This window comes from Onychostruthus taczanowskii, unplaced genomic scaffold, assembly GCF_017590055.1.
Source record: "Onychostruthus taczanowskii isolate IOZ18803 unplaced genomic scaffold, ASM1759005v1 scaffold15, whole genome shotgun sequence".
Taxonomy (NCBI): domain Eukaryota; kingdom Metazoa; phylum Chordata; class Aves; order Passeriformes; family Passeridae; genus Onychostruthus; species Onychostruthus taczanowskii.
Genome location: NW_024498685.1, coordinates 1,077,439 through 1,103,992, shown reverse-complemented (window position 1 = coordinate 1,103,992; position 26,554 = coordinate 1,077,439). Strand labels below are relative to the sequence as shown.

Sequence of the window (26,554 nt, the reverse complement as noted above, 5' to 3'; positions counted from 1 at the left end):
GGGACTCTTGCCCCATCTTTCATACACGTGTGTTACCCAAACCACAGCAAAGGCGAGACATGGAAGCAATGCTGTGCTAAAGACACCAAAAGAAGCTGACTGCAGAGCAGGGACCTCTGTTGCACCCCCAAGTCCCCAGCCTGGCAACCTGAGGATTGGCTGTAGTTATTTCATTTCCAGGAAAGAGGCTGATGCTATTGACCCCGAGTATTATTTGTCTAATGAAATACAGGGAACTGACAGGTGGGGGCTAGATGTGAGCATCTGCATCTTGCTGTTTTTCCTCCCTCTCCTTCCCTGGAAGTGTTTTGCAAGAATGGCTCAGCACTGCCAGAACACGAGTGCTGATGGCTGGTAGAAACATCCCTGCTCCATGGGTGTCATGTCCTGAAATGCTCTGCATTGCTGCCTGCAGCTCTTACCGATGCAAACCGCGTGGCTGGAGCCGTCCTGCCTGACGGAGGAGCCACGGTCTTCGTACTCCAAGGACCTTGCAGCAGGACAGTGTTTTGTCCTTAGCCCTTAATGGTTCTAGAGAGCCCTTCGTATCTGGGGCCCTGCCTGTGACACCGAGCCTGGCTGTCACCTTGTCTTTATGGCCCAAGAAGAGCAGGGACTTGGCTGTGAGAGCAGACTGGCCTCAGCCTGTGCTGCTGGACCAGGTGGGCTCTACGAGGGCTGCTTGTTCCAGCAGTTATTACCACTGAAAGCAGAGGGGGAGGCAGGTCATGTATCAAGCTGATTTCTGGGTAGTGTAGCATCTTTGTTTGCTAGAAAGCCCAAATGGATTTGCAGATGGATTTCCAAAGAATGGATTTCCAAAGAAAATGCCATCTGCCTCATTACTGAGCTGCATTCTGTTCCTGCTCTACCCCCCAGTTATATTCCCCAACAGGGATTTATGGTTTCTTTTCAATCTGATGTTTTAATCTCCAATTCCCCTGTCTCCCTGTGGTTGTCCCTGTTGATTCCCTTTCCAGAGCTGCTGCTCTCACTTGTGTCTCCCCTGCCTTTGCCAGTTGGAGTGAGACACTTGAGAGGCGAGACGCTTCCCACAGAAGCAGCTTTATCTGCCCACTCCTGCTATCTGTCAAAGGACAGGAGCTGCTCTGGAAACACAGGAAATGAAAACACAGCCACAAAAGTTGCACAGGTCCTGCCCTTCCCACCCCGTTCCTGTGAGCCAGCTATTAAACACCGAGCTGGCATGCACAGGCTCTGGGCTTTTCAGGAGACACCAAAACCTGGGTGTGGGGTGGCATTCTATCTGTGCTTGCCCCGAGTCCTTTTTAAGACAGCTCGCTCCAAAGAGAAATAAGGAAGGAGAATGTACACACAGGCATTGCTGTGGCATGCACAGAGCTTGGCCAAGGTCTGTGCTGCCTTCATGCTCAACAGCTTCTTGCTCTGAAGAACCTACAGCAAAGCAGGAAGAAAAATGGCCCTGGCTGCTTGCTTTGCAGAGATTAACAGTTGGCGGCAGTTGAAAATGAGGCTTTTAGGGACAAGGTTGTCTTTCCTTGCATGTGGAAGTTGTCTGGGAGGAAGGACCAAGGCATTCTGCATTTGAGGAGCTTTCAGAAAAGCCTGACAATTACATATTTCAGAACACGTACGCTTAGATGATGAACCAAAATATTTAAGGCTAAGGCAGCCAGTGATGAGGCACAGCAGGGACACAGTGTTTGCACTCAAGTGCCAAATCTACACTCCTCCTCTGTGTCCCAGTGTCTACGACGTGTGCTGTACAACAAGTCCTTTCTGTCCCAGAAAGGGTCGTGTTTCCTGTGGTTTGTCCTGCAGTGCCTATTTTTCAGCTTTTCCTGCTGAGCGGATGCAATCCTCCAGTGATGCCATTGGCTGGCAGCGGGCGAGTGGCAGTGGCAGGATTGTCCCTGCTGGCTCGTGCCAGGCCTCGTGCAGCTGCAGGGCTCGGTGCCAGCGGTGGGGTCTCTGCCTGTGCTGCAGAAAGCCTGATTCAGCAGCAAAACCCTCAGCCTGTCTCCAAGGCCTCCTAGAAAAACCATCTGCAGGCGTGCCACTTGGGCGGGAGCAGTCACTGCCAGATGTACTTGCTGGCTTGTTCCGTCTTTGCACGACATGGGGACAGGGCACCCCCAAAGACTTCACCTCAAGGATCCCAGGCTCCTCACTGCATGAGGGTGTGATGAAAGTGCAAGGGTTTGTGTTTTCTTTCCTTCCTTACCCTGGAGGTCTTTACCTGGAGCTTGCTGAAACCTGTGGGAAGACTTGTTGGCTTCTCCATGTGTCGGGACTGAAATTACAGCTTGCTTCTCTGTCAGCTACATGTTTGTGGCATTCTGCTGGTGCCTTTTTGAGTTGCATTTCTCAGGTTAAAACAAAAAAGAGTGTAGAGGAGGAAGGGGAAAAACCCCAACAAACATATTCCTTCATGTTTCCTTCGCCTAAAAGAGCACTAGGTGGCTGGGGAGAGATGAGAGAGTTACAGGGATTGCCAGAACTTAGTGATCCTCTGTACCTGCTGCTGAGCAGCCACCTGTTAAATAGAAACAGTTGGATGCATGTGGTATAATCTCTTAATACTGCTCCTACTGTCTTGTCTCCACTGATATGCAGGATATGTTGCATCTTTTTTCTGGATATACTTTATGAAACTACAGCAGGAGGCTAAATGTGTTTCACATGTGAGTACAGTTGCATAATGCATGACCTATTGACCTGGGGCTTGGATTTGACCTTTTTGAGCTGGAATGGTAACTTTTCCCAACAAACTGGTACTAGCAGGCCTCTTGGGGGCACCCAAAGAGACACTGGTGAAGGAGAAGGTGATTGTTTGACAGCCTTGGCCATATTGGTGAGTCCAGGGAGCAACAGTGACCATGCCTCCCTCTTTGATTGTCCCTGAATTTCTCCAGGGCCCAGCACCAAAGGGCCAGGTCAGCTGTTATCTGAGGGTGCAGTGGGATGGAAAGTGGCTGGCAGGGACTGGCAGCTCCTGGTAGTGGTGGTGAAGTCTGGGGATGCTCAGCATATGCTGACTGAAAGCAAACACTCTTGGTGGCCCAGAGGTCCAATTCTGAACAGGACTGAGGAGTATTCCTGACATCTAGTTAACTCATCCGAGCTGATTATGTTTCAGTCCCAAGCTTTGACAAGTGCAGAAGCCCAAACTGTGGCCAGAGACCTTGTGCCCCTGAAAACCCATCTTTGTGCAGCAATAGAGGCCAACATGGTTCACCAGCACTGTGACAGGGAACAAGGGCTTGGCCTCAGCTGTGTAGTTGCTCCCCTTGGAAGTTTTTCCATTTCTGGAAGGAGTGCCTCAGCTGGTGCAGCCTGTGCTGGTCCCAATGACATGTGGAGGCTGTTATGGGCTTACATCAATCACAGCATGCTAGTTTATTTTCTTTCTCCTAAGATGTTTTGCCTTCTCAATTCAATGACTAATATTTTTCATAATTACATTTCAGCAGCTGCATCAATCTGGAATTTGTACAGATGTCCTAAATTTTGCAATGTTCTCACTTGCACGAGGCACGTCTCACAAAACACTGATGCCACAGAAAGGGTGTCCCATGAGGCAGCCAGCACTGCTGACAGTGCTACAGCCCCTGCCAGAGCAGTGACCTTCCTCAGGCAAACAGTCTCCTTGTCCTGCCTCCACCTGGGGAACAGTAGCTGCCCTGACAGTCCCCTTGTTCTCCTTGTCTCACGTGGTAAGTCAGCTGGGGATAGAGGTTTGAACTGCTGGTGCCTGCACAGCAAGGACTCCCAAGATGGAGCCACGTGGAGACGCCAGGAGCTCGGGATACACTGGCTGGTATTGTTTTAAGGCATCCAGGAGATGAGCTGAATTCAGATCTTCCATATCAGGATGGTGACTCCTTGGTACTGGCCACAGTGACCCCAGATCCAAGTGCCTCACAGGGCTACAGCCGAGTCCTGTGAGGGAAAGTCCTCCCTCTCTCCATGCATATTCTACATCTGTGCTGAGCTACAGTGACAAGGGAAAGAAAACACATGGTATTTCTTCCCTTGTGCAGCCTGCAGTAGAGCCTTGCTGGGCTGCCCTGGCTCAGTGCTATGTGCTAAGGAAGTCTCCTCCTGAGACACCCCGCAGGGCTTGGATTTGCCTCTGAAGCAGGGGATGTAGTGACCTCTGTTTCAACATGAATGGTCGCGGTTGTAGTTCCTGCCCCTCCACTGATGCAGGTCTTTATTAGACCTGACTGGGTCCATAACCTCTGCTGGCTGCAGGCTCTCCCAGCTGCTGGTGTGCTGTGTGAAGTGCTGTTTGTACTTCCTTCTATTCATGCTGACCTTACCTGGCAGGAATGATGCAATCATGCGGACAAGATCATAGGGAGTTCAAAGTCCAGGATGGAAAAAGGAGAGGGAGGGAGAAAAAAGTGCACCAAAAATAGAGTTTCCAAGGCCAGAGGTCATTTCACTGTGGGGCTCAGGGGACATCAGAGACATGCTGGAGCCTCCAGATTGGGGGGGAACATCCCAAATTGGTGCTTTTCATTTCCTCTAGCTCTCTGTACTTAAGCAATCACAACTTGCAGCAGTGTTGAGTCCACAGACTTCAGGGAAACCCAAAGAGAAGTGAATCTCTGGGGGTTGGTGGAGTCCTGGCTGCTGGAGAGGGAGGGGTGGCAAGGACCATCGCCAAAGGCATCTGTGAGCTGTTCTGTGAGGTGAACTCCTGGAGGCCTCTGGAGGGACAGATGACATGGCTGTGGGTAACAGCCACAAGCAGTGTTTGGGATGTTCTGCGTGGCCTTTGGGAGAAGCTCCACAGGATAATGGTGCAGCACTGGAACAGGTTACCAAGAGAGGTCAGGGACTCTGGAGGGGGTTTAAGACTTGGCTAGACAAAGCAAGGGATGATCTGAGCTAGTGTTGGCAACAATCCTGCTTCTTACGGGAGACAGGGCCAGAGGCACCCACAGATCCTTCCCAGCAGATACTTCCATGACTGTACTTACATTAAAATTGAATAAACATGCCCTTGTGTTGACTTAACCTGCCCAGTGAGCATGTTGATCTGGTTTTGTTGACATGCTTGTTCCTAGAATCCGAGTCTCACTAAATACAAGTGAAAATGGGGGGTGGGCTGTATGTTACCTGAAAAAAATATGAGTTAGGTATTTGATTAGTTTCTGGTGCCAACCCTCTGGCTCTGGGGAGCTGGCACGGGCTGCACTGCCTGAGATTATTCAGTGCCATATTATATAAAAAGACACATGCTGTCTTTACAAGTCACTGCTCCCTGTTACCCAGGACAGACCAGGATGTGTGTTCCTGTGCTGTGTCATGGAGGGTGAGGTAGGGGTCAAAGAAAACCCTTCTTGTTCCCCTTTCTTCCATCAGAGGCCTGGAAAATGGTAAGGAATTAATCTGAAATTTTGTGTAGTAAAATATAAATCCCCATTGCCTGCAAATTGCTGGATAAGAGCCAAAAAGGCCTAACAAGGAAACATGTTGTATATTTGGCAATTGTATATTTGGCTTATATTTCATTAAATGAGTAACAGCTGAGCAGAAAGGCCAAAAGGAGAGAGACTCCCCCCACCCTGAGGTATGTTCAAGACAGAGGTTGGGCTGTGTGTGAGTCAGGTGCCAGAGTGGGTGATTTAGCATAAAACACTGAAGTTTAACTGTGGATTAGACCGTGTGTAGCAACCAGAGTGAGTGACTGATGCAGGTGTAAAGGGTTGTTGTTTTTTAATGTTTAAATTTTACTTTGAATTCCTTGAAGGTGGGAAGAGAAGGAGCAAACCCAGGTGCTGAGGTTGAGTCTGAGGGGAACTGGAAGCCTGAGGTGATAAATCATCAGCACTGCAGTGAGATTGAAGGGGAAACTAATGTAATATATGAAGCAATATGGAAAGAGGAATTTTCAGCCAGCTCTCAAAGGATCCCATTGCAGATGGTTAAAGCAGGGTAGATCAGGAACCCCTATTGATGAGGCCCACCATCTGACAACAGCAAAAGCAGCAGTGGGTTTCTTCTGACTCCAGCAGGAGTTTCACCAGGAGAGACCTGTCTCTGTAGCAGGATAAGATAGCTGGTATTAGTGAGAAATTACCTCTTTCTGAGGAAAGCTGCTGATAAGCATGGCCATTTTGGCATTTCCCCCCATTCAGGAAATGTGTCCTGTTCTTGCAGAATATTTATGGAGAGGTTTAGGAATTAGTCTGCAGCTCCAAAGCACTGCCTGGTTCTGGATGATGGTGCCATTGGCCTATTGCTCATGGGAATACTGGCCTTGATGGAGAACCCACCATAGCAGCCCTGCAGAACAACAGCCACAGGGATGAGTAACAGCTCCCATGAAGTAGCCTGAGTCTCTCAAACTTGTTTTTTTCTAAATCACCAAGCAGTGGCTAGGAAGCAGTGTCCTTTATAGCCCTCAGCCAAGGCCTGAGGTAAAACAGAGACCTGGTTCATGGAGGAATTTCCCCTGCAGAAGCAAGAGCTGTTGAGCATTGGCACTGCCCAGCCTCAGATCCAAGACAGACAACCCCCCAGACCTCAGCATTGATGCACTGCCACAAACCATTGGAATGAGGAGGGATGTTTCTCTCTATGGATTTTTTTTTTTTTTAATTTGAAGTGCATGAGAAGAATTCTCATTTGGGGAAAGTTTGACCGTACTTTGCTACATTAGACTTCTCCATTGGGTGTCTTCTGCTAGAAACATTTAGATTTATTTTTGTTTGTGTTCTGTCTTACGCAGCTAAGAAAACAGTTTTGAATAGGACAAATTGTCTTGTTCCAGGGAGGAGGTCTGATCTGGAGAGTGAAAACAGCTTACTACTTGGAGGACTGTCCACAAAAGAACAAAGCTCTGAGGCACTTCCCTGTTCTGTGCCCCACTAGAGATAATGTAGAACCAAGATGTTTGCCTCAGGAAACACAACTATGTGAGACAGTCTCTTGTTAAGTGTTTTGTTTCTTTGTTTTCCTAGGATTCATGTGTTCCATTGCCTGGTGCTCTGGGTGTTGTTGCTCCTTTGGATCTGATGGCCTGGGAGGCAAGTACCTTGAGTATTCTCTGCTCCTGTAAGAAAGAGGAATCATGTTTGTTCATCTTACAGGGATGCTGGTGCACTTTCCTGACAGTATTTAATAGCTGGTGCTGTGGAAGAAGACTGGAGTCTTTTTTTAATCAGGTGTGCATCTCTCCAGATTCGTGTTTTGCGTGTCACTGGCAAAATGTGAGGAAGAAATATTCATAAAAGGGCCAATGTTCCTGCACAACAACATTCATGGGAAATAATTTCTGGATACACAGAAGTGCAAGTTCCTTGTGGCAGCCGAATGGAGAGTTATGGATGCCTAGAAAAATGAGATGACGTTGTATGATCTGTGCATCCTGGAAATCAATCAGCACTACAGTTATAAAACATCTCCATTTGTCTGCTTTGGCAGACTGGTCATAATGAAGAATTTTAAACTTGGTGTAGAATATAAATCCTGGTAGCAAGGAACTCTCAAGCCAACAGGAATTTAGCTGCTTGAAAACCTTGGTCTTGGTTTAGTCCAATTTTTAGTCCAATTTAAGTGTGAATTCAACACTTTTAAGTTCTCAATTAAAAGGTCATCCTCATATCAAGCGGTCCAGACTCACCATACCATCAGCCTGTTTTCCAGAAAAATCACCCCTGTTGGAAGGACAACTGGAAATGCCTAAATGAAATGATAGAATTTCTGTGACCCAAGTCAAAAGCAATTTTGCTGTCAAGGCAAAAAAAATTTTCATTTAGACAGAAATGTTACAAAATAGTAGTCTTGATAGACAGTTCACAAGATGATATTTGTGAAACTCTGTAGAAAGAGAAGCCAACGGAAATTAGTTTTACATTTACACCTAAAGCAGTTGCATGGATTTATTACTACATCTGGGGCTGCAAGCCTGAGACTGATTTAACTACTGTCCCTTTTGGTTTCTTATCCAGGGTGGCAAACCAGATGTAGAATGCTAAAAAGAAGTTGAGCTGCATGTTTTGTCCTTTCAGCCTGCTTCTTGTGTTCATTTTGGTCTATAAACAAACATCTCTCAGGTCTCCTAAATAGATTTTCTGATTGAGTTCCCAGAACAGACCACCACCAGCCTCATTAAAGCTTATTTATGTTACTTTCATGTATGAATAAAAAAGCTCCCACTCACTGCTGATTTTATTTAGTTAGATTCTGTTCCTTGTGGTAGACATTGATTTGGAGTGACATTTTTGGCACCAAAAAAGAAAAATAGTGAGACTGCAAGGAATAGTTTGACAGCTGCATCTTTTGCAGTACAAAAAGGAAGGGGTTAACCTGTTCTTGGCTATATGATATTGATTGAGGACACAAAGAAAATACAGCTGTAAATATTTAGGAAGATTCCCTAGTAGCTGCGGTGCTTTTTAGGGCATAGGTCATTGAACTGGGACTCTGGAGACATAGTCTGTTTTCCCCGGGATGCCACCTGCTCCCTGCATGATAGGAAGAGAAAGGTCACTCGTTGTTCTAGGTCTCGGCTCCCAGCTGAGAATGATGCTGTCTCCCTCCTCTCCTTCTCGAGCTTGCTTGTTTATCTCACTAGCTTTTCATCACAGTAATATCCACTCTGCCTCTATGCTGAGCACAGTGGGTCCTGCTCTTGGCTGGGGCTTCTAGACACCACTAAGAGTAACAGACATGATTCTCTCTATGCTTGTCTCCACCTTCTCTGTCCACGCTCCAGTGCTTGTGAGGTAAGATTAACAGCTAAAAAAACCTCAAACCAACAATAAAATCAGTGTAAATGAAGAACGAGGAAGGAAAGATCCAGTATATGTGATAAGTTGTGAAATAGGTTTGAATAGTGTTTTTCTCCAGCCCTGCTGACTGATGGTCTCTCTCACGTAAAGGTACTGCATTTTGGGACAAGAAGGATCTGAGCCTGTCATTTAGTCAGAGGGGTGAACAAAAAGCAGCTTTGCCTCTTTCCTTTGCACTAAGCACATTGTGAATATTCTTAAGCATTGCCACAAGGATTAAGATCCCTGAATTTTAATGTGCCTGGTGCTGGAATGTAGCTGGAAAGCAGAGCAGGCAGGAATGGTCTCTCTGGGCTGTGGGCTCTGCTAGGTGACTCTGAAGTTCTATTCAATAGCTTTCTGTTACTCTTTACATTTTTTTTCCCTTTTCTGCTTTTTTTCCTCCTCCTTCAAACACTTCTGGAACAAGTACTGATACATTTCATGCTTCTCAAATTTACTGGACTGGATTCTTTTATCTCCACATACTTTTGCATGGCAGTAGTATTAAAATAAAAATGTAATAAAGAAAAAAAAAAGCATGGGGACAGAAGTACGGAGTTTGGTGTTTACTTTGGATCATTAACCTGGTCTGTAAATTTGATCTGATCTTTTTTTTTTTTTTTCTGTTCCTCCACTGTTCTCTCTGTGTAATTTCAGAGCCTGCAAAGAGACGTTGTCTTCTGTGGCTTCAGGATCCCAGCAAGAAATGGGAGTCTGATGGATTGTAAATGCACCTGCTTTGTTTAAAACCCAGCCAAGCAGATAAGTGCACTTTTAATTCTCTCCAACTGGTGCTTTAGACATAGCTCTGCACAGCATCTCTCTTCAGTTTGCTTTCAGTTCGGTGAGGCTCTGTGTTTCACCCCTGCAAATGAATGCTGTGTGGATCTCACTTCAGCTGAGAAATACCAGACAATATTGGTATTTCATGCTAAGGTAATTAATTGATGTCTGAGGGAACTGCAGCTGAAGGGCTGGGAGGCTCCCAGGGCTTCCTGCTCTTCCAGAGCCGCTGTCTCCAGCAGCCCTGTGAGGTTTTGGGACTCTGAGGAGTAGCTCTGTGGGACCAGACAAGGCTGTTGTGACCCACCTGAGCCTTAATGAGTCCTATGGGACTCATTAGAGGTTTAATAACTAAACTTGGCTGGTCTGATTAAGAAGATGCTTGTGCAGGCTTGGCATAATCTCAGAGAAACCAGCTCATGCTGTGGCAGGAGAAAGGGCTTTCTGCATGTGCTTGTCATATGTGTGCAGAGAAAGTGATAACCCTGCTTCCTCCCACCAGCTTCCAGGTGGGAAAAGAACTGGGGATGGGGGAGAAAAGACCTTGGTTACACTGAGTTTACCCAGGGTGTGCAAAGAAGTATCGTGGGTGAGTGGTAACAAGAATTGTCCTCTCAAATTTAGGTGAACATTTTTATCTGTCTACCAAGAAAGCAATTTCTGGCTGCTTAGATCTGCTTCTAGAGGTGACCACTGTCTCCTTGTGGCCACCCCACTGCAACTACTAAATTATTCAAGAAACCCATAAATAGGGTCTCATGTAAAGTGTAAGTTTGCAATAATATACAGTCATGGGGCTGGGGCAGATATTCACCATAATGTAATTTACTGTGTTAGAATGATGAAAAGAAAAGTACTGAGGCTGAGTGCGTAAGCATTGTTGCGGATGTGTGGCAGGAGGCTGGACGAGAGCCAAATAATCTACTCCAGTCTTGTCTTGCCTGCTCTTCCAGGGATAATTACTAGTGTAAAACATCTACCTTGCTATTAGGAAAACTACAAATAGGTTTGCTACAGCAAATTAGGCTGTAGTAACTGACCTGTATTCATCTTACCTACCTAAGCAGAGTTTCTTGGTGAAGTTGCCAGTTTTGGGGTGATAAAGAGAGATAGGAGAGACAAGGAGCGGAAGTGGGAGGTTGCTGCAGTTTGTGAGAACTAAATCTGGATCAACTTGTGATCCTTGAAGTATCTGAAGTTCCTTCTTTTCTAGGAGAAAATTCACTGCTGCTGTTATTACTAAGGAATTTTTTATATTAATAGAAGAAATGGCATGTCTGTTAGTAATGACTAAGCTCTGTCTTACAACTGTAAACAGTACTTATTCCTGACTATTCAGTACTTTGAAAGCAAAGAAGCTTGACACTATATTAAGAAACACTGATTAAATGGAGCTCTAGTGAGAAAATCAGGGCTAGTTTATTCAGCAAGGGTGGATAGGAAGTTAAAAAAGCTTAAAACCTCTCTGTGCACCAACTAATGCAGATTAACGTTTTTCTCATCTCAGAGATTCTCAAGGTACTGATTTTCAGGTTTGCAACTTTAAATCTCTTCTCTGCCAGTGAGCTGAAATCAATGTATCCCCCTATTAGATCCCATTAAATTAACCCCAAACTGGCCAGTTCTGAGCCATCTGACATTACTCAAAGTCAAATTTGGGAATCATCCTGAGGTGTGGCTGGCATGCAACATGTAACACTCTGTGCTGCCTGGAAGAAGAAGCAGAAAACCCTTGAAGTGTCTCTTGGGAGCTGTACTGATGACAGAGATGATACCAAGGTTGTTCTATGCACCTGTGGTTTAGCTGGTACTTCCTGCAGCAGAGAAGAACAGATTCAACAGCTCTTGTCCAGTTACTGGAAAAAAATTTTGTCCCGCAAAGAAGATCCTTGAATCCCTAACTCCTTGTCTTACAGGTGAAACTTGAGGACATTTGGGACACTGTAGCTCCTGAATGTGTGACCTTCCCCTGTGATTAGAAGAAAGCCATGGGGAAAGACAAGAAAGAAGAGGCCATCTTCCTGAGGAAAAAGATAACTTTGCTGCGGGCTTTCTCGCTCCTCATCGGCAGCATGGTTGGCAGTGGCATCTTTATTTCCCCCAAAGGAGTACTGAAAAACTCTGGCAGCGTGGGATTCTCCCTGGTCGTCTGGTTTTCCTGTGGGCTTCTCTCCATGTTTGGTGAGTGCTGAGCTTTGGCAGCCCTTGCTTAAGCACCTGGGAGGTGAGGGGAGCCTGCACATTTTTATGTTAAGAAAGCTGGGAGATGAATAAACCCAAAATTTTTAGTTCCTGCTGCAACAAAGGTTTAAGGAGTCAGGGGATGGTCACTTGGAGTTTTTAGTTCAAATTATTTCCCTGGGGTAATGGACAAACTTCCAGCACTTATGGTCTGTAATATCAATTGATGTACAAGTCCAGAGCAGGGGAGTGACAGTGACTGGAAAGAGAGACAGCATGGTCTCTGCCAGGAAAGGTGGGAGAGAATGGGGGGACTCCTTCTGTAAGGTTGAAAGGAGATGTAGGCACCTAAAAGAGAATCTGAGGGCTGTGCTGTGCTTTTCACAGCCACTGTGAAGAGAGTAGAAAGGGTGAGTCCCAATATGCCCCATGGGACCCCCTTTCTGTTAGAGAGATTGGCTGGAGCAGAATGCCTGGGGAGCTGCAGGGGATGCACCAGCCCAGAGTGGGTATTGAGTGTCTGTAAAAAATGGTGTGGGGATGTCTGATGCTGCCCCACTTTCTGTGTTGATATTGGCTTGATTTCTGTCATTTAGTACCAGTCTTTTCTCACAAAGGTTGTCTTTTTGATGTCTAGTTTCATTCTAGTTCTTTTGAAATAACACAGCTCTTCTAAGTTACACTGGACAAAACACATGGCTTTTAGTTTCTTTCATTAACTGTAAAAAAAAATCACCATCTCAGAAACTCTCTAAATGTGCTATTAGAACAACTTCTCTCAGCACAGGAGAGAAATCTGATGCTTATTATAGTGGGTGACTTTAACATTTTCTTCTGTTTTAACTAATTAAAAAAAAAAAAATCCACCAAAAAAACCCCCCAAAACCACACAAACAAACAAAGAAACAAAAAAACCCCCAAAAACAAAAAAAAAAAAAACAAAAACCACAAAAACAAACAAACAAAAAAACCAAAACAAGAAAGGAGACATATACCATGTAGAAAAAAAAATCAGCAGAATACTTTGACACTCTGTATATGTAAGTATATATATACGTATATGCAAGTCTAGAAATTGAGACATTCGATTGTTAATAGGGCAACAAGTTGTTCTTGCTCTTAGCATACGTGTACCAATATTTCACATTGCAATTTCTTTGTGGTTGTTTGGTGAACTATACACTTCTGCTTAAAGAAAAGCTGGCAGTACAATGTAGGCATGGTGTTTCTTTTAACCAAGCAGAGCAGTAAATGATAATGTATGTGTAATCACATAGCCAAGCTCTGCACTTGTAAAGGTTTTTTCCCTCTACAGCATCCTTTGATATGCTCTCCTGGAAAGGCCTTGGGAACCTCTTTACCAAGTGATTGCATTTTGTAGCTGGATTAGTCTGTTGCTTCTTCTTTTTTATCAGCTTGATGCCCTCCCCTGATCATTTCTCTGACACTTTTCTGCAGTCTATTTAAAAGGCCTGCTTTCTTTGTGCTGTTTTTTCTTTCAAGTGGGGTATATATACAGGTCCCATTCCATGAGTTCAGCAACATACTTATATGCATGCTTGAAGCATTTAAAGGGACCCACTGGAATAAACGAGATGACCTGTCTGCCTATATTTGATGCTTTGAACAGGAGTTCTGCACAAATTTTCCAACAGGGAGGCAGGAAACATTGAGGTTGTCACCATCCTGCATAACCTGAATATGGCATGATTGCCATGGGACTTAGAGGCATGGCCATGTCACCACTGGATTCAAAGGAGGGAAGGGATTTATGTGAAGATGCAAGATAAGGACACAAGAATGTGGCCTGGGATCAAAAATTGAAATGACCAGTTCAGCTATGGCTTGTGGCTGAGCTGCTGTAGTTGCTTGGTAAGCACCATTTCATCAGTCTAACAGTGAGGAGAAGCAAGAATCCAGGGTATCTTTCAAAGAAAACCTCTTGTAGCTCTGTGCAGCATTTCTATCACACACCCTTCTTCAGAGCTTTCATGGAAATGTTGTAACATTAACCACAAAACAGAGAATTTCTTTCCACCTGTCAGGTAAGCCAATTACTTCAAAATTTACTTCAAACCACAGTAGTGCACAAAAATAGAGAAAAGTGGTTCTCTTAAACCTCTTTCTTTGTTTCATTCACTACTTATTTTAAATGGATTTGTTCAATCCCTGAAAAATCACACAGAAAAGGAAAAACCCCTGGGATTATTTACTTTGTACATTTCTACCTGAACTTTTCCAGGTGCCTTGTGTTATGCAGAGCTTGGAACAAGAATCACCAAATCTGGAGGACATTATATCTACATTTTGGAGACGCTAGGGCCTCTGCCAAGCTTCTTATTCCTGTGGGCAGAGTTTTTTGCTATCAGGTAAAAAATTTGATTTGCTTGCCTCTTCCTGGATGCAATGATAATTTAAAATACCAAAAGTGATGGCACCAGATAACAGTCCAGGCAGTTTATAAAGGAAAGAGTTGTATGATTTTTAAAACTTTTTCAGTGATAAAAGTAAGAAGATGCAATGTGGAAATAGTTACAAATGTTGAATATGTTCTGTACTTGAAGAATATCTCTCTTCTCCCCTGGCAGTTCGTATCCCCCAAGAGCTGTGGTATATTTCAGAGACTGACAATAGATACCAGATTTATTTCAGATCTTCTGTTTCCAGTGTGAAACTTTTTTTGTTTCTTCAGATTCAGAAAGTGGGGACAACTTCCTGGCTTAGCCCCGGGTTAAATAATTTATAAAATTGTGGACTACTTCTTTTTTTAACACTAAAAAGGAAGTCCACATCTCTCAATAACCTGTCACCTTCATGTAAGCTTAGATGAAGCAGAACATATGAACTACACTTGCATTGCTCAGTACGATTAATCTCAACTTTTGCTTTCAAGTTGGAAATTAATCATTTTGCAGCATGTGGTTTTTAACCCATTTACTGAGAAAAACCTATGAGAAAAATTTGATAGGAATTCACCATCTGCATGGGTGAGAGGATTAAGCCAGGTGGGGAAACTTGCTCCCCTTCCCAAGTTTTGTGCAGTTTTACCTCATGCCATTTTTCAACCATCCTCAGAGCAGTCTGTGCTTTGTTCCCCCCACACTCCCCACTCCAGGCCTGCCAACAGTGCTGTTGTTTCCCTGGCATTTGGACGCTACATGCTGGAGCCGTTTTTCGCCCCCTGTGCTGCACCTGTCCCTGCAGTGAAGCTCGTGTCTCTCCTGGGCTACTGTAAGTACTAACATTTATGGGATTGTCCATCCTGGCCTCTCTGCCCTAGACTAGGAGCACTTAGGGGTGTTATTTCCTGGACAGCTGTGGGATAAGGGTCCTGTCTTACCTCCCCAGCTAACCAAAATGTTCTGATTCAAGGTGAGGGTGTTGGGCCACTATACTCTCTAGGAAGTGGAATGTTGACCAACTGGAGCCCTAGGCAGGGGGATTTTGCCAGGTGTGGGAGAAGAAACTCTCCATGTGTAATTGTGCAAAAGCCACATGAGTTCTGGGTGTAAGGCTTGAGGTTCTGGACTTTTCTCCTAGTGCATCCAGCCTGTGAAACTGTCCTGCCTGCCCCAGACTGGTGTGGATTGGCACAGGGAATGCTGTGAAGTGGGCTGCTGACATGTCCCACACCATTCCCCCAGGCAGGTGTGGATCACCCAGCAGGAGCCAGGCTCCTGCTCCACTTTAGGAGTGTAAGTCAGCTCCCTCTTTAAACTCTGTATGCTGAAACCAATGTTTCCTGACATCTCTCATCCCAGGAGTCCTCTCTAAGGCATAAAGATACAGCCTTCCCCCAGCATCCCTAGGGCAGGGAGAGCTGCTGTATTTTTTCCTGTGTGTGTTGAGCCCAGACTGCAGCTGTAGCAGTGTGGTTTCCTCTCCAGACATGGTCCTCACCCTCAATTCCTGGAGCGTCACCTGGAGCGCGCGGCTGCAGACGGCTCTCTCTGTTGTCAAACTCCTGGCTCTTGCACTCATCATCGTGCCGGGGATGATGTTGCTGGCCCAAGGTAGGTGTTGCTGCTCCTATGGCTGAGGAGGGTGCTCAATGTGACCCCTGTCACGGCTTTTATCAGTCCCAAGTGACAAATGTGGTGCTCACTCAGCTGGCAGGAGCTTTCTCTGTCCATGTGCCAGATGTGAATTAGCTGGGAGCTGAGACCGGCGTTGGTGGCACAAGCTGCATAATTGCACTGGGCTGATGCTCCTGGCTTGGTGGTGCTTTCTCTACAATTTAGTGGGTCTTAGTGCCAGAGGATGTGTGAGCCTACCCAGGGTAACCTTTCTCTGCAGATGGTCTTTCTTTGGAGTCAGACTTGCCTATTTCCAGTGCAGCTCAAAATCTTTCCAAAGCAGCACATATTTGATGGACATTTAGGATATGTGACAGCATCCCCTGTGCCAATCACAGCTGTGTAATGAGTTACCAGCCCTCAGATGAGCCCTGGTAATGGCATCTCTAACCCTTCTGTAGCACGATCTAATGTTTTTTACCTCCAGATTGAGATGGGTGGTAATTCAGTGAATTTACAATGAACTTGGTAAAGGATTTCATGCCCATATGCAGAGTGGGGGAGAAAAGCCCTACCAGTAGGATCTTCTGTGAACCATACAAGAGTATTGGCTTTATTCCAAGCCTCAGTTTATAGAAAAGCCCAAGGCATTCCCACTCAAGGGATGAAACCTGCTCTCTCTTCATGCTATTACCTTCTTCTGCAGAGAAAACACCACAGGCAATGGGCTCCGTGTTCATGTTTCTTTCTGATGTCTGGAGTTGGCTCCTTTGAACATGCAAAGCTCCCCTTGGGCTGGCAGCACTTCTGAACTAAAGGACTGCCCTGCAGCTAGGAAACCCGAGCCATTATTGTTAGGAATGCCTTCAAATGACAATCTGGAGCCCTGGCACCCATCCTCTTGTTGGGGAGGATAAGTGCAGGTGACATCTGGAGGGAGAATTCACCAAGAGACTCCAGTATGACAGGTTGTATTTAATGTGACTCACAAGGGAATGTAAATTGCTCATTAATGCATTGCAAGCAATAAATCTTTTTCATGCACCATCACTTACCAGCCATCATTTTGGAACATAAACAAAGTACCCCAATAGACCCACTCCTATATCTTGGGTTAGTTTTCTTCAAACCTATTTTCAAATTGACTTTTCTTTTTTTTTGTGCTTAAAAATCAGTTTTGCACTTTTAAATAATTTTTACTGATTCCTCTGCCTTGTGCTGCTTTTTTTTGATTGCACTTCTGTCCTTTTCTTTGCCATTATCTTCTCTTTGGCTCAGGATTATATTAGAGACTTGCTGGGCCAGCGTTTCAAACCCATGTGCCCAAATCTTGTCACTGAAGTTTTTGCAGAAGCACCTCCATAGAAGTGGCCTGACCTTCTCCATGTGCTCCGTGCCGTGTCACACCTTGCCTGGTAAAACCCAACTGGAAAACTTCTCACCTCTTAAAGAGAGTTTATTATGGAAAATTGAACATAGATGTGGAACCAAACCTTGGGTTACGTGGATTTGAAAATGTTGGGAATGCAATTCTTTTTGACTGTGTTTGAATGAGAGGCAATTCAGAATTGCTCTCTTCCTTAAATCTTTTTGTTTGATTTAGAGAAAATCCTGACTTTGATTTTTTTTTGTTAAGTTTTGTTTTGTTATTTCAAGCAGAGAACTTGAAGGAAAATTAGGGGAGTTGGTGAATATCTGAGGCACCTCTACTTTAAACATGTTGTTTGCTTCACACTATGTCCTTTCCTGTGGGCAGAGAACTTGAAGGAAAATTAGGGGAGTTGGTGAATATCTGAGGCACCTCTACTTTAAACATGTTATTTGCTTCACACTCTATGTCCTTTCCTGTGGGTGGGAGGTGGTGGGTCAGACTGGCAGGTCTTGCTCCCACCCCCTCCTCCAGCCTGGTTCCCATGCTCTGGCCAGCACAGGGCTAGGGTCAGTGCTCCAGCAGCAGGAACAGGAGAGAGCACAGTGAGAGCTGAGTTAGCTGCCTCACTGGCTGCACCACATCAAAGGGGATTGTGTGTCCAGCTGCTGAGGGGGCTGGGGACCGAACAAGGGGGTCAATCCAGCAACTTAATTTTGGACCTAAAGGAAGGAGAGGACAACATGGATCGGCTTGTCTCCATGATCTCCTGTTCCCACATCAGGGTCTGTTGGAAAAAACTAGCTATTGTTGTTGCCCTTCCTGAATTGCCTAACCTAGCTGGACAAGGGATAGAATTTTTTGGTTTTTAATGTCACTGTAGGAAAGTAAACATATCAGCAACAACACTGAAGTTAAAGCAATGAAATTAATTTGAATACCCTTCTCCAAGGAAATCACAAACACTCTTCCCAGGTCAGGGCAAGAGGTACAAGGGATGTTATCCCTAGGGAAGGAAGCCTGTCTCTGACGCATTCCTACCCTGTGTCCACTGTTTATCTTCTCTGCAGGCCACACCGAGAACTTCCAGGATGCTTTTGACAGACAGTCGCTGGTTCTGGATAAGCTCCCCCTGGCTTTCTATGCAGGCATGTTCGCATACTCCGGCTGGTAGGTGCAGTGGGAAGGCACTTCCCGGGCAGCAGACAGGTGCCCTCAGCATGACTCAGACTCTCACCCTGTCTCTTCCCATCGTGTAGGTTTCAGACCAGCTTTGTGCGGGAAGAGTTGGTCAAACCTGAACGGTAAGGCTGGGAGGAAGCCGCCCTGGGTCACCAGCATTGGGGCTCCTGCAGCTTTCACAAGTGCAGTACAGGAAGAATAAATTTGTGGGTTCACCTGACTGCAATCAGTTGTACTGCCAGATAAAATCTGCAGTAATACTGTGCATAAGAAGGGATAGCAGCTTGTTCTTTGTGTGTGTGTGTGTGTGTGTTCCTCTTCCTTGCAGAAATATCCCCTTGGCTGTCATCGTGTCTGTGATCACAGTAATTGTGGGATACATGCTCACCAACGTCTCCTATTACACAGTCCTGGGAACAGAAGATGTTCTGGCTTCTCCTGCTGTGGCTGTGGTGAGTTGTCATTGCTATTGTTATCTCGTTAGTGTAGCCAGCTTTTGCTGTGGTCATGGCAAGTTTTTCAGAGATGGTTTTCCTATAAAATGCTTTATTGCTCTGTAATTTCTCTGGATTACTGGGCAACAGTAAATTCTTCTTGTTGTGCCTAAAAGATAATGAAAAGTAGCCTGCAGATGACAGTAGAAAAGGTGAGATTTATGACTTCTATATTACTCCTTCAATGGATGAAGTTTTCTTTTTTTTCACCTTGATGTCACCTAGAGATCACCACATGTTCCCTAAAGTCATGTTTGCTCTTCCTCCAGAGCTTTGTGCAGCGAGCCTTCAAAAGCCTGATCTCCGTTGTCCCTGTCCTTGTCGCACTGTCCTGCTTTGGAACTATGAATGGAGGAATCTTCACGTTTTCAAGGTCACATGCCTAAGGGCCTATTATGCTTTTGGCTCACTGAATCAGAGGGAAGCATCACCAACCTGTGCAACTACCCATGCACACAGTGGCATTTTAGCCAATCTTGTGAGAAAAATAAGGCTTTTGACTCCCAGATTGTCAGCTACAGGATGGTCCCTTTTGGCTAAGAGTCTACTTTTTCTATTTCTGACCAGGTCCAGACTTTGGTATCCAGGACTGCTCACAAACAAAGATTTTTATCTTCTCCCCTACCCTTCAGTTTAAATCCCCAGTTTAAAGTGAAACGTCAATTTTTCTGGTGAACTAAAGGCTTTGTTGATGTTGGCAGCTGCTCAGTGAGACTGAGTCTTCTTCCACTGGGTTCACCCAGCTGTGCTGCTGGAGGGCATGGGGTCCCTCTGTTGTGAGGCTCTCTAGGCAATCTCTCCCTTGAGAACTTTGCTTTGAAGTCAGTGAAATGTCATTGGGATGGGCTATTCCTAAAGCAATAGTCAAGGTTCAAGAAGTCTTGCTATAACAATAAGAAAAACTTTATCCCATGGAAAAATAAACTTGCCAGCTTCATTGTCTGCTGCACTCCATGTCCTTATGGGAACCTTGAAATTGGAGAGGAGGCAGGCCTTATGAACAGCATACTTATGTTGTGCTGGTCCTGTGGAGCTGAGCAAACTCTCTGCAGAGGGTTTTGCTTCACAGCTTTGATTGCAAAGAGGAAAATCAGTTGATCTGAAAGGAATGTCTCATAGCCTGAAAGCAAATGAATTATCTGATCCACTACCCTGAAGTCCTGTATTAAATACAGGTGTGGATGATCCTTCCCATTAGCTGCTCCAGATAATGGTTTTCTTTGAGGATGAGAAGTCTCTGGACAGCACAAAGGTTCTTAGTGTCCCCTACTGACCTTCTCTCCCCGCTCCTGGCATCATTAACATAATCACTGCAGAGAGTCCATATAAACACTGATGGGGCCTCCCTGGCTGCCTGCCAGCCACACCCCTGTAAAGCCACAGAGACAGCAATAAAACAAGTTGTACACTTGTGCCCCAGCTGCTTGGGGCCCTGCTTCAGCCCAGCTGATGCTCTGGCATGGTTTGTTTGAGGATATTAAATTTCTAAAATGGGATGTGATTGTCTTCTCCCTAATTGCTTTCATGAGTTAAAGGAAGGATGCAAGCAAGCAACTCTGCTCTCATTTTGTAGCTGTTCTCGTGTGTAGCTGGTCTCTTGGCAGTATGACAAACTGTATTTTCCAACAGCTGACCAGAGGATTGGAAATCATCTGTCATTTGAGGAGGTTGCACTTTATTTTTCTGTAGATGTACATATAAGAATATAGGCTTCAAAGCTGACAATCCCCCTTCATAAACTCACCAGTTTCTCTTATAAAGGATTGAAGTTTGTGATCCCTCCACTTCCTTTTCACTGGAAAGATTAATTCATTTTTTGATGGCAAGAGACTTTCTTACTCCTGTTTCCAGTCTGAGTTCATTCATGGTCACTATGGACTCGCCCAAAGGTCTCTGCTGATGAAGCACCCAAGGAGACACTGCCAGTGGTTCTGATGGTGGGCTCTGAACTGCACTGAACTGGTCTTGGGTGAGCTGTGGGAACTCAGCCTTGGTTTTCTTCCAAATGCCCCCAAAATGGAGCTCTGAGAAACTTGGTCTAGTGGAACCTGTCCCTGCCCATGGCAGGGGAGTGGGTTCCAACCCAACCCAAACTTTCTATGAAAGTCCAGCTAAAGGCAAAACTGTGGCCTTGAATAGCAGCAGGCTTGTGCTGAGGAAGGGAGCAGGTGCCTTGATACCTCAGGTCAGTCCAGTGACCGATCTCATTTCTAATGTGGATGTAGAATGTTAATGTACAGGGCTCCCTGTCTTTTCCTAGGACTCTGTTTGTGGCTTCCAGAGAAGGGCAGTGGCCTCCTCTCTTCTCCATGATCCACATTCGGAGGCATACCCCCCTTCCTGCTGTCATGTTAATGGTAAGGAGATCTGGCTGTGTGCGACACACTCTGTTCTTTTGCTGTCTTGGCTTTCTTGCAAGGACTGGATAAACTGAGGAGTTTTAGAGGGTGTTGGGACATTAAATTATTCCCAGAAAAATAGAGAAGGCAGAATACAGGAAATGGCTGCAAAGTATTAAGTTCCCCTTGAGCCAGCAGTGGTATCCAAATGTACAACCTTGAAGTCCCTGCCTTATAATGTTACACATCTTTTTTTAAAGTACAGTCCCTACCATCTGCCACAGGTGCTGCTTGATATTGCCTTATGAAAATAGTTCTGCCAGGCTTTGGCTATCTGGAAATTTAAAATTCCCAGGTGTGGTGGAAATGCAGGGAATGAGCATTTGTAGAGATGGTCTGGTCTCCTGTTTTGGTTTGTTCAGGGTTTTTTTTACGGCAATGGTCCAGCTCTATCCCAACTGTGCTGCAGTGCCTGTTGCAGCTTGGCTGAGCTGCTAAAAACTTAGCAGATGTCATTGTAGATAGCCTGTGTACCAGCAGGGCAGGCTTTAGGATCATGCATGTTTTAGTTGCCCTGGCTTGGACATGAATCATCAAAGATGCTTCTGATCTTGAAATGATCACTCTTTTCTCTAGCACTACAGATCAGTGCCTTTAGGTCTTTAGTCTGTGACACTGTTTTGTAAAGCTCTCTGACCTCCAAAATGCTGGGGCTGTGAAGTAGTTGCAGGGGGGTTGGAGGAGGTGATCCATGGCTGTAATGACTGTATTTCATGTTCAAAATGCTCAGTTTCCTTTGGTCACTGCCATGGTGTGCATCGGAGACATCTACCATCTACTGAACTTCTTCAGCTTTTCTCGATGGCTCTTCATAGGATTAGCCACCCTCGGGCTCATCGTCCATCGCCACCGTCACCCGGAGCTGCACAGCCCCTTCAAGGTAAATGCAAAGCACGTACCTGGCAGCCAGGAACATGCAGGCCTGGCATCCCTCTCTTTGATTTGCTCATAATTACAGCATTACATGGCCATGGTTGCCTTTAGGCTCTGAGGGGTTTCAGTCTCTGATGCTTAATAATGGGGAGCTCCTGAAACTGGCTGGTGTGCCCAAACAGCCAGATGTGATAAATCCTATAAAGCCAGTTCTACATGGGGTCACCAGATGCATCTGTTAGAAGACTGGTTGCTACAAGTGACAGTTTCAGGCTTGGAACTGGGAGATGTACAGAGAGAAGTTCTCTGGCTCATCTCTTGTGGCCTACAAGAAGGAACTCTTGCCTGGATGTTATTTCAGTGGCAGGTAAGTCTCAGCTCTAGCTGAGAAGCAGGAAGGTGTCAGTCTTGGGGGAAAAGGAACATGGGTGGAGGGGTCTGGGGAGCAAACCTGACTTGGGAGGAATCATCTGCTGGTATAGAAATATTGTCAGCATGTAAAGCAGTGGGCACCTCTTGTGGCCCTTCTCACTCTCCTGGGTGCTGGGATCCCCCCTCATGTCAGCAGGAGATGCTGGAGCAGCTTTCCTGTGCTTGGGCACCTTTCCCACTGCCAGATAATGTGCAGAAGGCATTAGGTTGGGGCGGTGCTTGAGGCGGGCACAGTTTGCTCCTGGCTCTGGTCGCCCCAGCGTGGTGCCTCCAGGCAGCAGTGAAGAGAGGGCACCTCCGGGGCTGTGGGCACTGGGCAGCGAGGAGCTCGGGCACAGAAACAGTTCCTGCAGCTCGCAGGGGTCCTCTGAGCTGGGTGCATCCGCCTGCAAAATTTGGGGTAATTTTTCTTCTCGGTCTTTGCATTTAGCAGAGACCTTGAGGCTTCCCAGTTTGTTAGCTGGCTGCACTCGCATACTCCCCCAGAACCAAACTGAATAAGTTTAGTTTACTTTTTCTTTCAAACCAATCTTTTCAGGGGAGATTTATTAGTGGGCGACACTGCTGATGGTTTCAGGTGCTGAGATTTTGCCCTGGTTTTCTTCAGACAAAGATTCAGACTTCTAGCGGCTCCTAAATGCTGATTAAACGACGGAGGGAAATACTGGCCTTTTGGTCGGTTCGGCTGGCTTTGCCCCGCCGTTTCCCTGGTTTTTATCAGTTCCGTGCCCGAGGCAGGGGCTGCGCGCGGGTGGCGCGGGCATGTGCTGCGCTCTAGTGGAGAGCAAAGCGTGGCACCCGTGTGACAGCGCCGGCACTTACTCTCTCTATAGCATTCCGAGTTAAAAACGGTGAGAAAACACCGGAAAGAGGAGGGAGCAGTCCTCTCGCACACATCTCAAGAAAATGCGCAGCGTGAGTTGTGTGCATGTAGGAGCGGCTGGCAGAGGATGCTCTGAAAAAGCAGCTGGAAAGACAAGAGTACCTAAGTTTGATGGCTGGAGGGCTGCCATACCTATAGCAACTGATCTCTTCCAACTTGGCATGTTCAGTATCCAAAATACAATCTTTATTACTGGTAAAGATTGTCACCTTATATGAGAGCAGCTCCTTCATTCCTTCAGCCATGGCAAGAAGTCACTTGGCAGAGTTTGGATCCAGAGACAGAGGGAGTGTTTCACAGTTTTATTATTTATTGCAAGTTTTCCTATTTGCTCTCCAAATAACCCAGACGAATTGACTCATCCAATAGGGTATGGCTGAAGTGCTGAGTGCTGCTTTGATTTTCACCATGGTGTCACTGAAGCTGAAATTCTTGGTGCAGGTACTACAGAGATAGGGATAGGGAGTCTGGTTTGTCTTGGTTTAGTCACTATAAGTCTCAGGCAAACTGGAGGCAGGTCAACACGAGTAATGAATTTTATAAGCAAGGAACAGTCTGATTCAAAGTGTCACTTCTTTCTTGGCTTCAGATTTTCCCTCAGCGGTTGCCTGAGCTAGCAAGTAGGTATGTGTGCCTGTGCATGCATAGGTGCAGGACATTCACAGAGCTGTGGGGTGTAGGTGGCTTCTCCCCCTGCTTGGCTTCCAGTTGCAAGTTAGGTTTAGATTTTGGTGCACATGAATATAGGAGGCATGCACCTCACAGGGCGCTCTGGGCTCTGAAGCTGATGCAGTTGTATTGCAGTCTGATTGTACAGAAGCATTCTTCAGGACAGGATATGATTATTCTGATTTTCTTTAGGTGGAGAAATGAATGCAGTGTGTCCTGGCACGTACAGAGTCTGATCAGCTAGAGCCACCAGTTTTTCCTGACAGTCTTCTGTGCTCTTTTCCTCAGGTTCCCCTGTTTGTTCCTGTCTCTTTTACCATCATCTGCCTCTTCACAGTGGCAATGTCTTTCTATTCAGACCCTGTGAACATCAGCATTGGATGCATCATAGTTTTGAGTGGGTTTCCAGTCTACTACCTCATCATTCACAGGCAGATGTCAGATCGCTGCCGCAAGCTGTTCTGTAAGTATGCATTTCACTTTCAGTACTGTGGACCTAAACACGCTCAAGGGTCAGGGTGCTAGTTTGTTCCCAGGGCTCACCTCTGATGCAAATTGCTCCTTGACCAACAGACCTCATGAAACCTAAGTCATGACCACTGGCACCACTCTGGTGTCTTTCCCAAGGCACAGCCGCCACAGTCAAATTTGTTTTAACAAAGAAAATGCTGAGGTCTATCAGCAGGGGGAACAGAGAGGGCTGCTTTCCCACCTCAGCCCTAGTACCCACTAAACTTTATCATGTCTTTGGGATCAACAGCTCTGGGTGAAATTTGTCTGAGATGGAGCAGAAAGATGAAAAGTTAGGATGGAGAGACTACAGGCAGATGCTGTAACCCCATGCACAAACTTGCTTGCTGAAAGGCTGGGGAGAGGGCTGCTAGGAGAAGAGCACTGCCAGAGGTCTGTGTGCTTAGTGAAGAGGCCAGGGTGGTTTGGGCACAAATGTAGCCGTGGAAACGAAGTACATCTCCACTCCAGACAGTGAGTAGTACAGATTTCCTTTGGATGTAGGCATGGTGGCACAAGAGTTTTTTCAGAAATGAGAGCCTGGGTTTGAGTTTAATTTGTTGTTTCTGTTCCAAGTCTTGTTTTCTTTTGATTTGATGTTGGATGGAAGTGCATCAGTAACCACTCAGTAGAGGAAAACATATAGCAAGAAAGGAAATAGATACAATGATCTGCCAACACAAAGTGCTCCAGCCATCAGTGCTGGTGCTCTGATTTTCAGCCATGTCTCAGGATTTCCTCTGGACTAAGCTTCCTTCCTTTTTTTCCTACCCTTTCAGATTATCTTACACACAAACTACAGTTACTGCTGGAAGTTGTCCAACAAGAAATCAAGACTTACTAAGAAAACCATCAAAACTCACAGAAGACAATAAAAATCTACTTACACCATTTTTGATACCTTTGATCCTACCAAAAGCAGGCCATGATTTTATTCTTTTTAGTCAGTGCAACTGAGGATGACTGAGACAAAACCTTGCTGCAAGTGTTCCTAAGCTTGCCAACTGGGATCTCTTCCTGCCCTTTTATTTTTTTTCAGAAGAGCAAACTAGTTCTCTGAAATGAGCTTGCTTTGCCTGCAGAGTGTCTTTGAAACCAAGATCCTAATTTTGCAGCCTAGCCCAGTCCTGAGAAAAATTCTGTCTGTGTGTGTGTGTGTGTGTGTGTACAGAGACAGTATTTTGTTTTCCTGGCTTGGCAAATAGAGGAAGTGGGCATGTTGCAAAACCTAGAATCCAATACATGGAAGCCAAATGCAAGTTTCAAACAGAACTACTACAGCAGCCTTGTGGACAAGAGGAAGGGTTGGGGAGACCTAACTAGAGGTAAAGCAGATGAATTGGAAAGGGAAATACAAGGGGATAAAATTTTTATCCACCAGAAAGTGCAGATTGAGCTAATGAGAAGATATTTGAAATCCAAGTATTAACAAAGTAAAGTCAGAATGTTTTGCTTTGATTTGTGTATAAGCAGAATTTTTTTAGCTTTGAAATAATATTTCAACTTTGAATTTTACCTTTCTGAAATTACATTTTAAAATGTACAAATGCATTTTTAAAGCAATCAGTTAAATATCAACTAGAATATGACAGGAGAGATCCTGATCCCTCCCCCAGCTTCCCAGACCCACTCCTCACCAGTGAAGTTGAAAACAGAATTTGGCCTAGCTCCAGTGAAATACAATTCCTCCTTTAATTAGACAGGACCACTGATGAGACTTGGGCAAATTCCTGAATAAATGCATCTTCTGGTGCTGTAAGAAGACATGAGTGACTTCACATCCAAGCTTTAACTTGCCAATAGCGCATGACTTGCTGATTTAATCCATAAATGTTCATTTGAACTATGGCATAAGAAAGGTTTCCATTATTGGATTACTTTGGTTTACATTATTAATGTGACAATGTATGTCCAGATAATACACCAATTACCTTTTTACAATCACGTAATTGTTAATCAGTTGCTAAAAGATGGGAAGTAGCATGCTAA

At 45.4% G+C, this 26,554-nt stretch overlaps 1 protein-coding gene across 1 annotated transcript; it reads left to right on the top strand.

Annotated features, from left to right (window-relative positions):
• Window positions 1–9,431: 9,431 nt before the first annotated feature.
• On the top strand, window positions 9,432–26,050 carry LOC121332822 (cystine/glutamate transporter-like). Its single transcript, XM_041398651.1, has 13 exons — window positions 9,432–9,498; window positions 11,474–11,738; window positions 13,981–14,107; window positions 14,854–14,969; window positions 15,626–15,751; window positions 18,194–18,293; window positions 18,383–18,427; window positions 18,634–18,757; window positions 19,069–19,172; window positions 21,060–21,156; window positions 21,929–22,078; window positions 24,344–24,518; window positions 25,345–26,050. The coding sequence occupies exons 2-13, from the start codon at window positions 11,546–11,548 to the stop codon at window positions 25,407–25,409; spliced, it is 1,422 nt and encodes a 473-aa protein (XP_041254585.1). The 5' UTR covers window positions 9,432–9,498; window positions 11,474–11,545; the 3' UTR covers window positions 25,410–26,050.
• The last annotated feature ends 504 nt before the right edge of the window (window positions 26,051–26,554 follow it).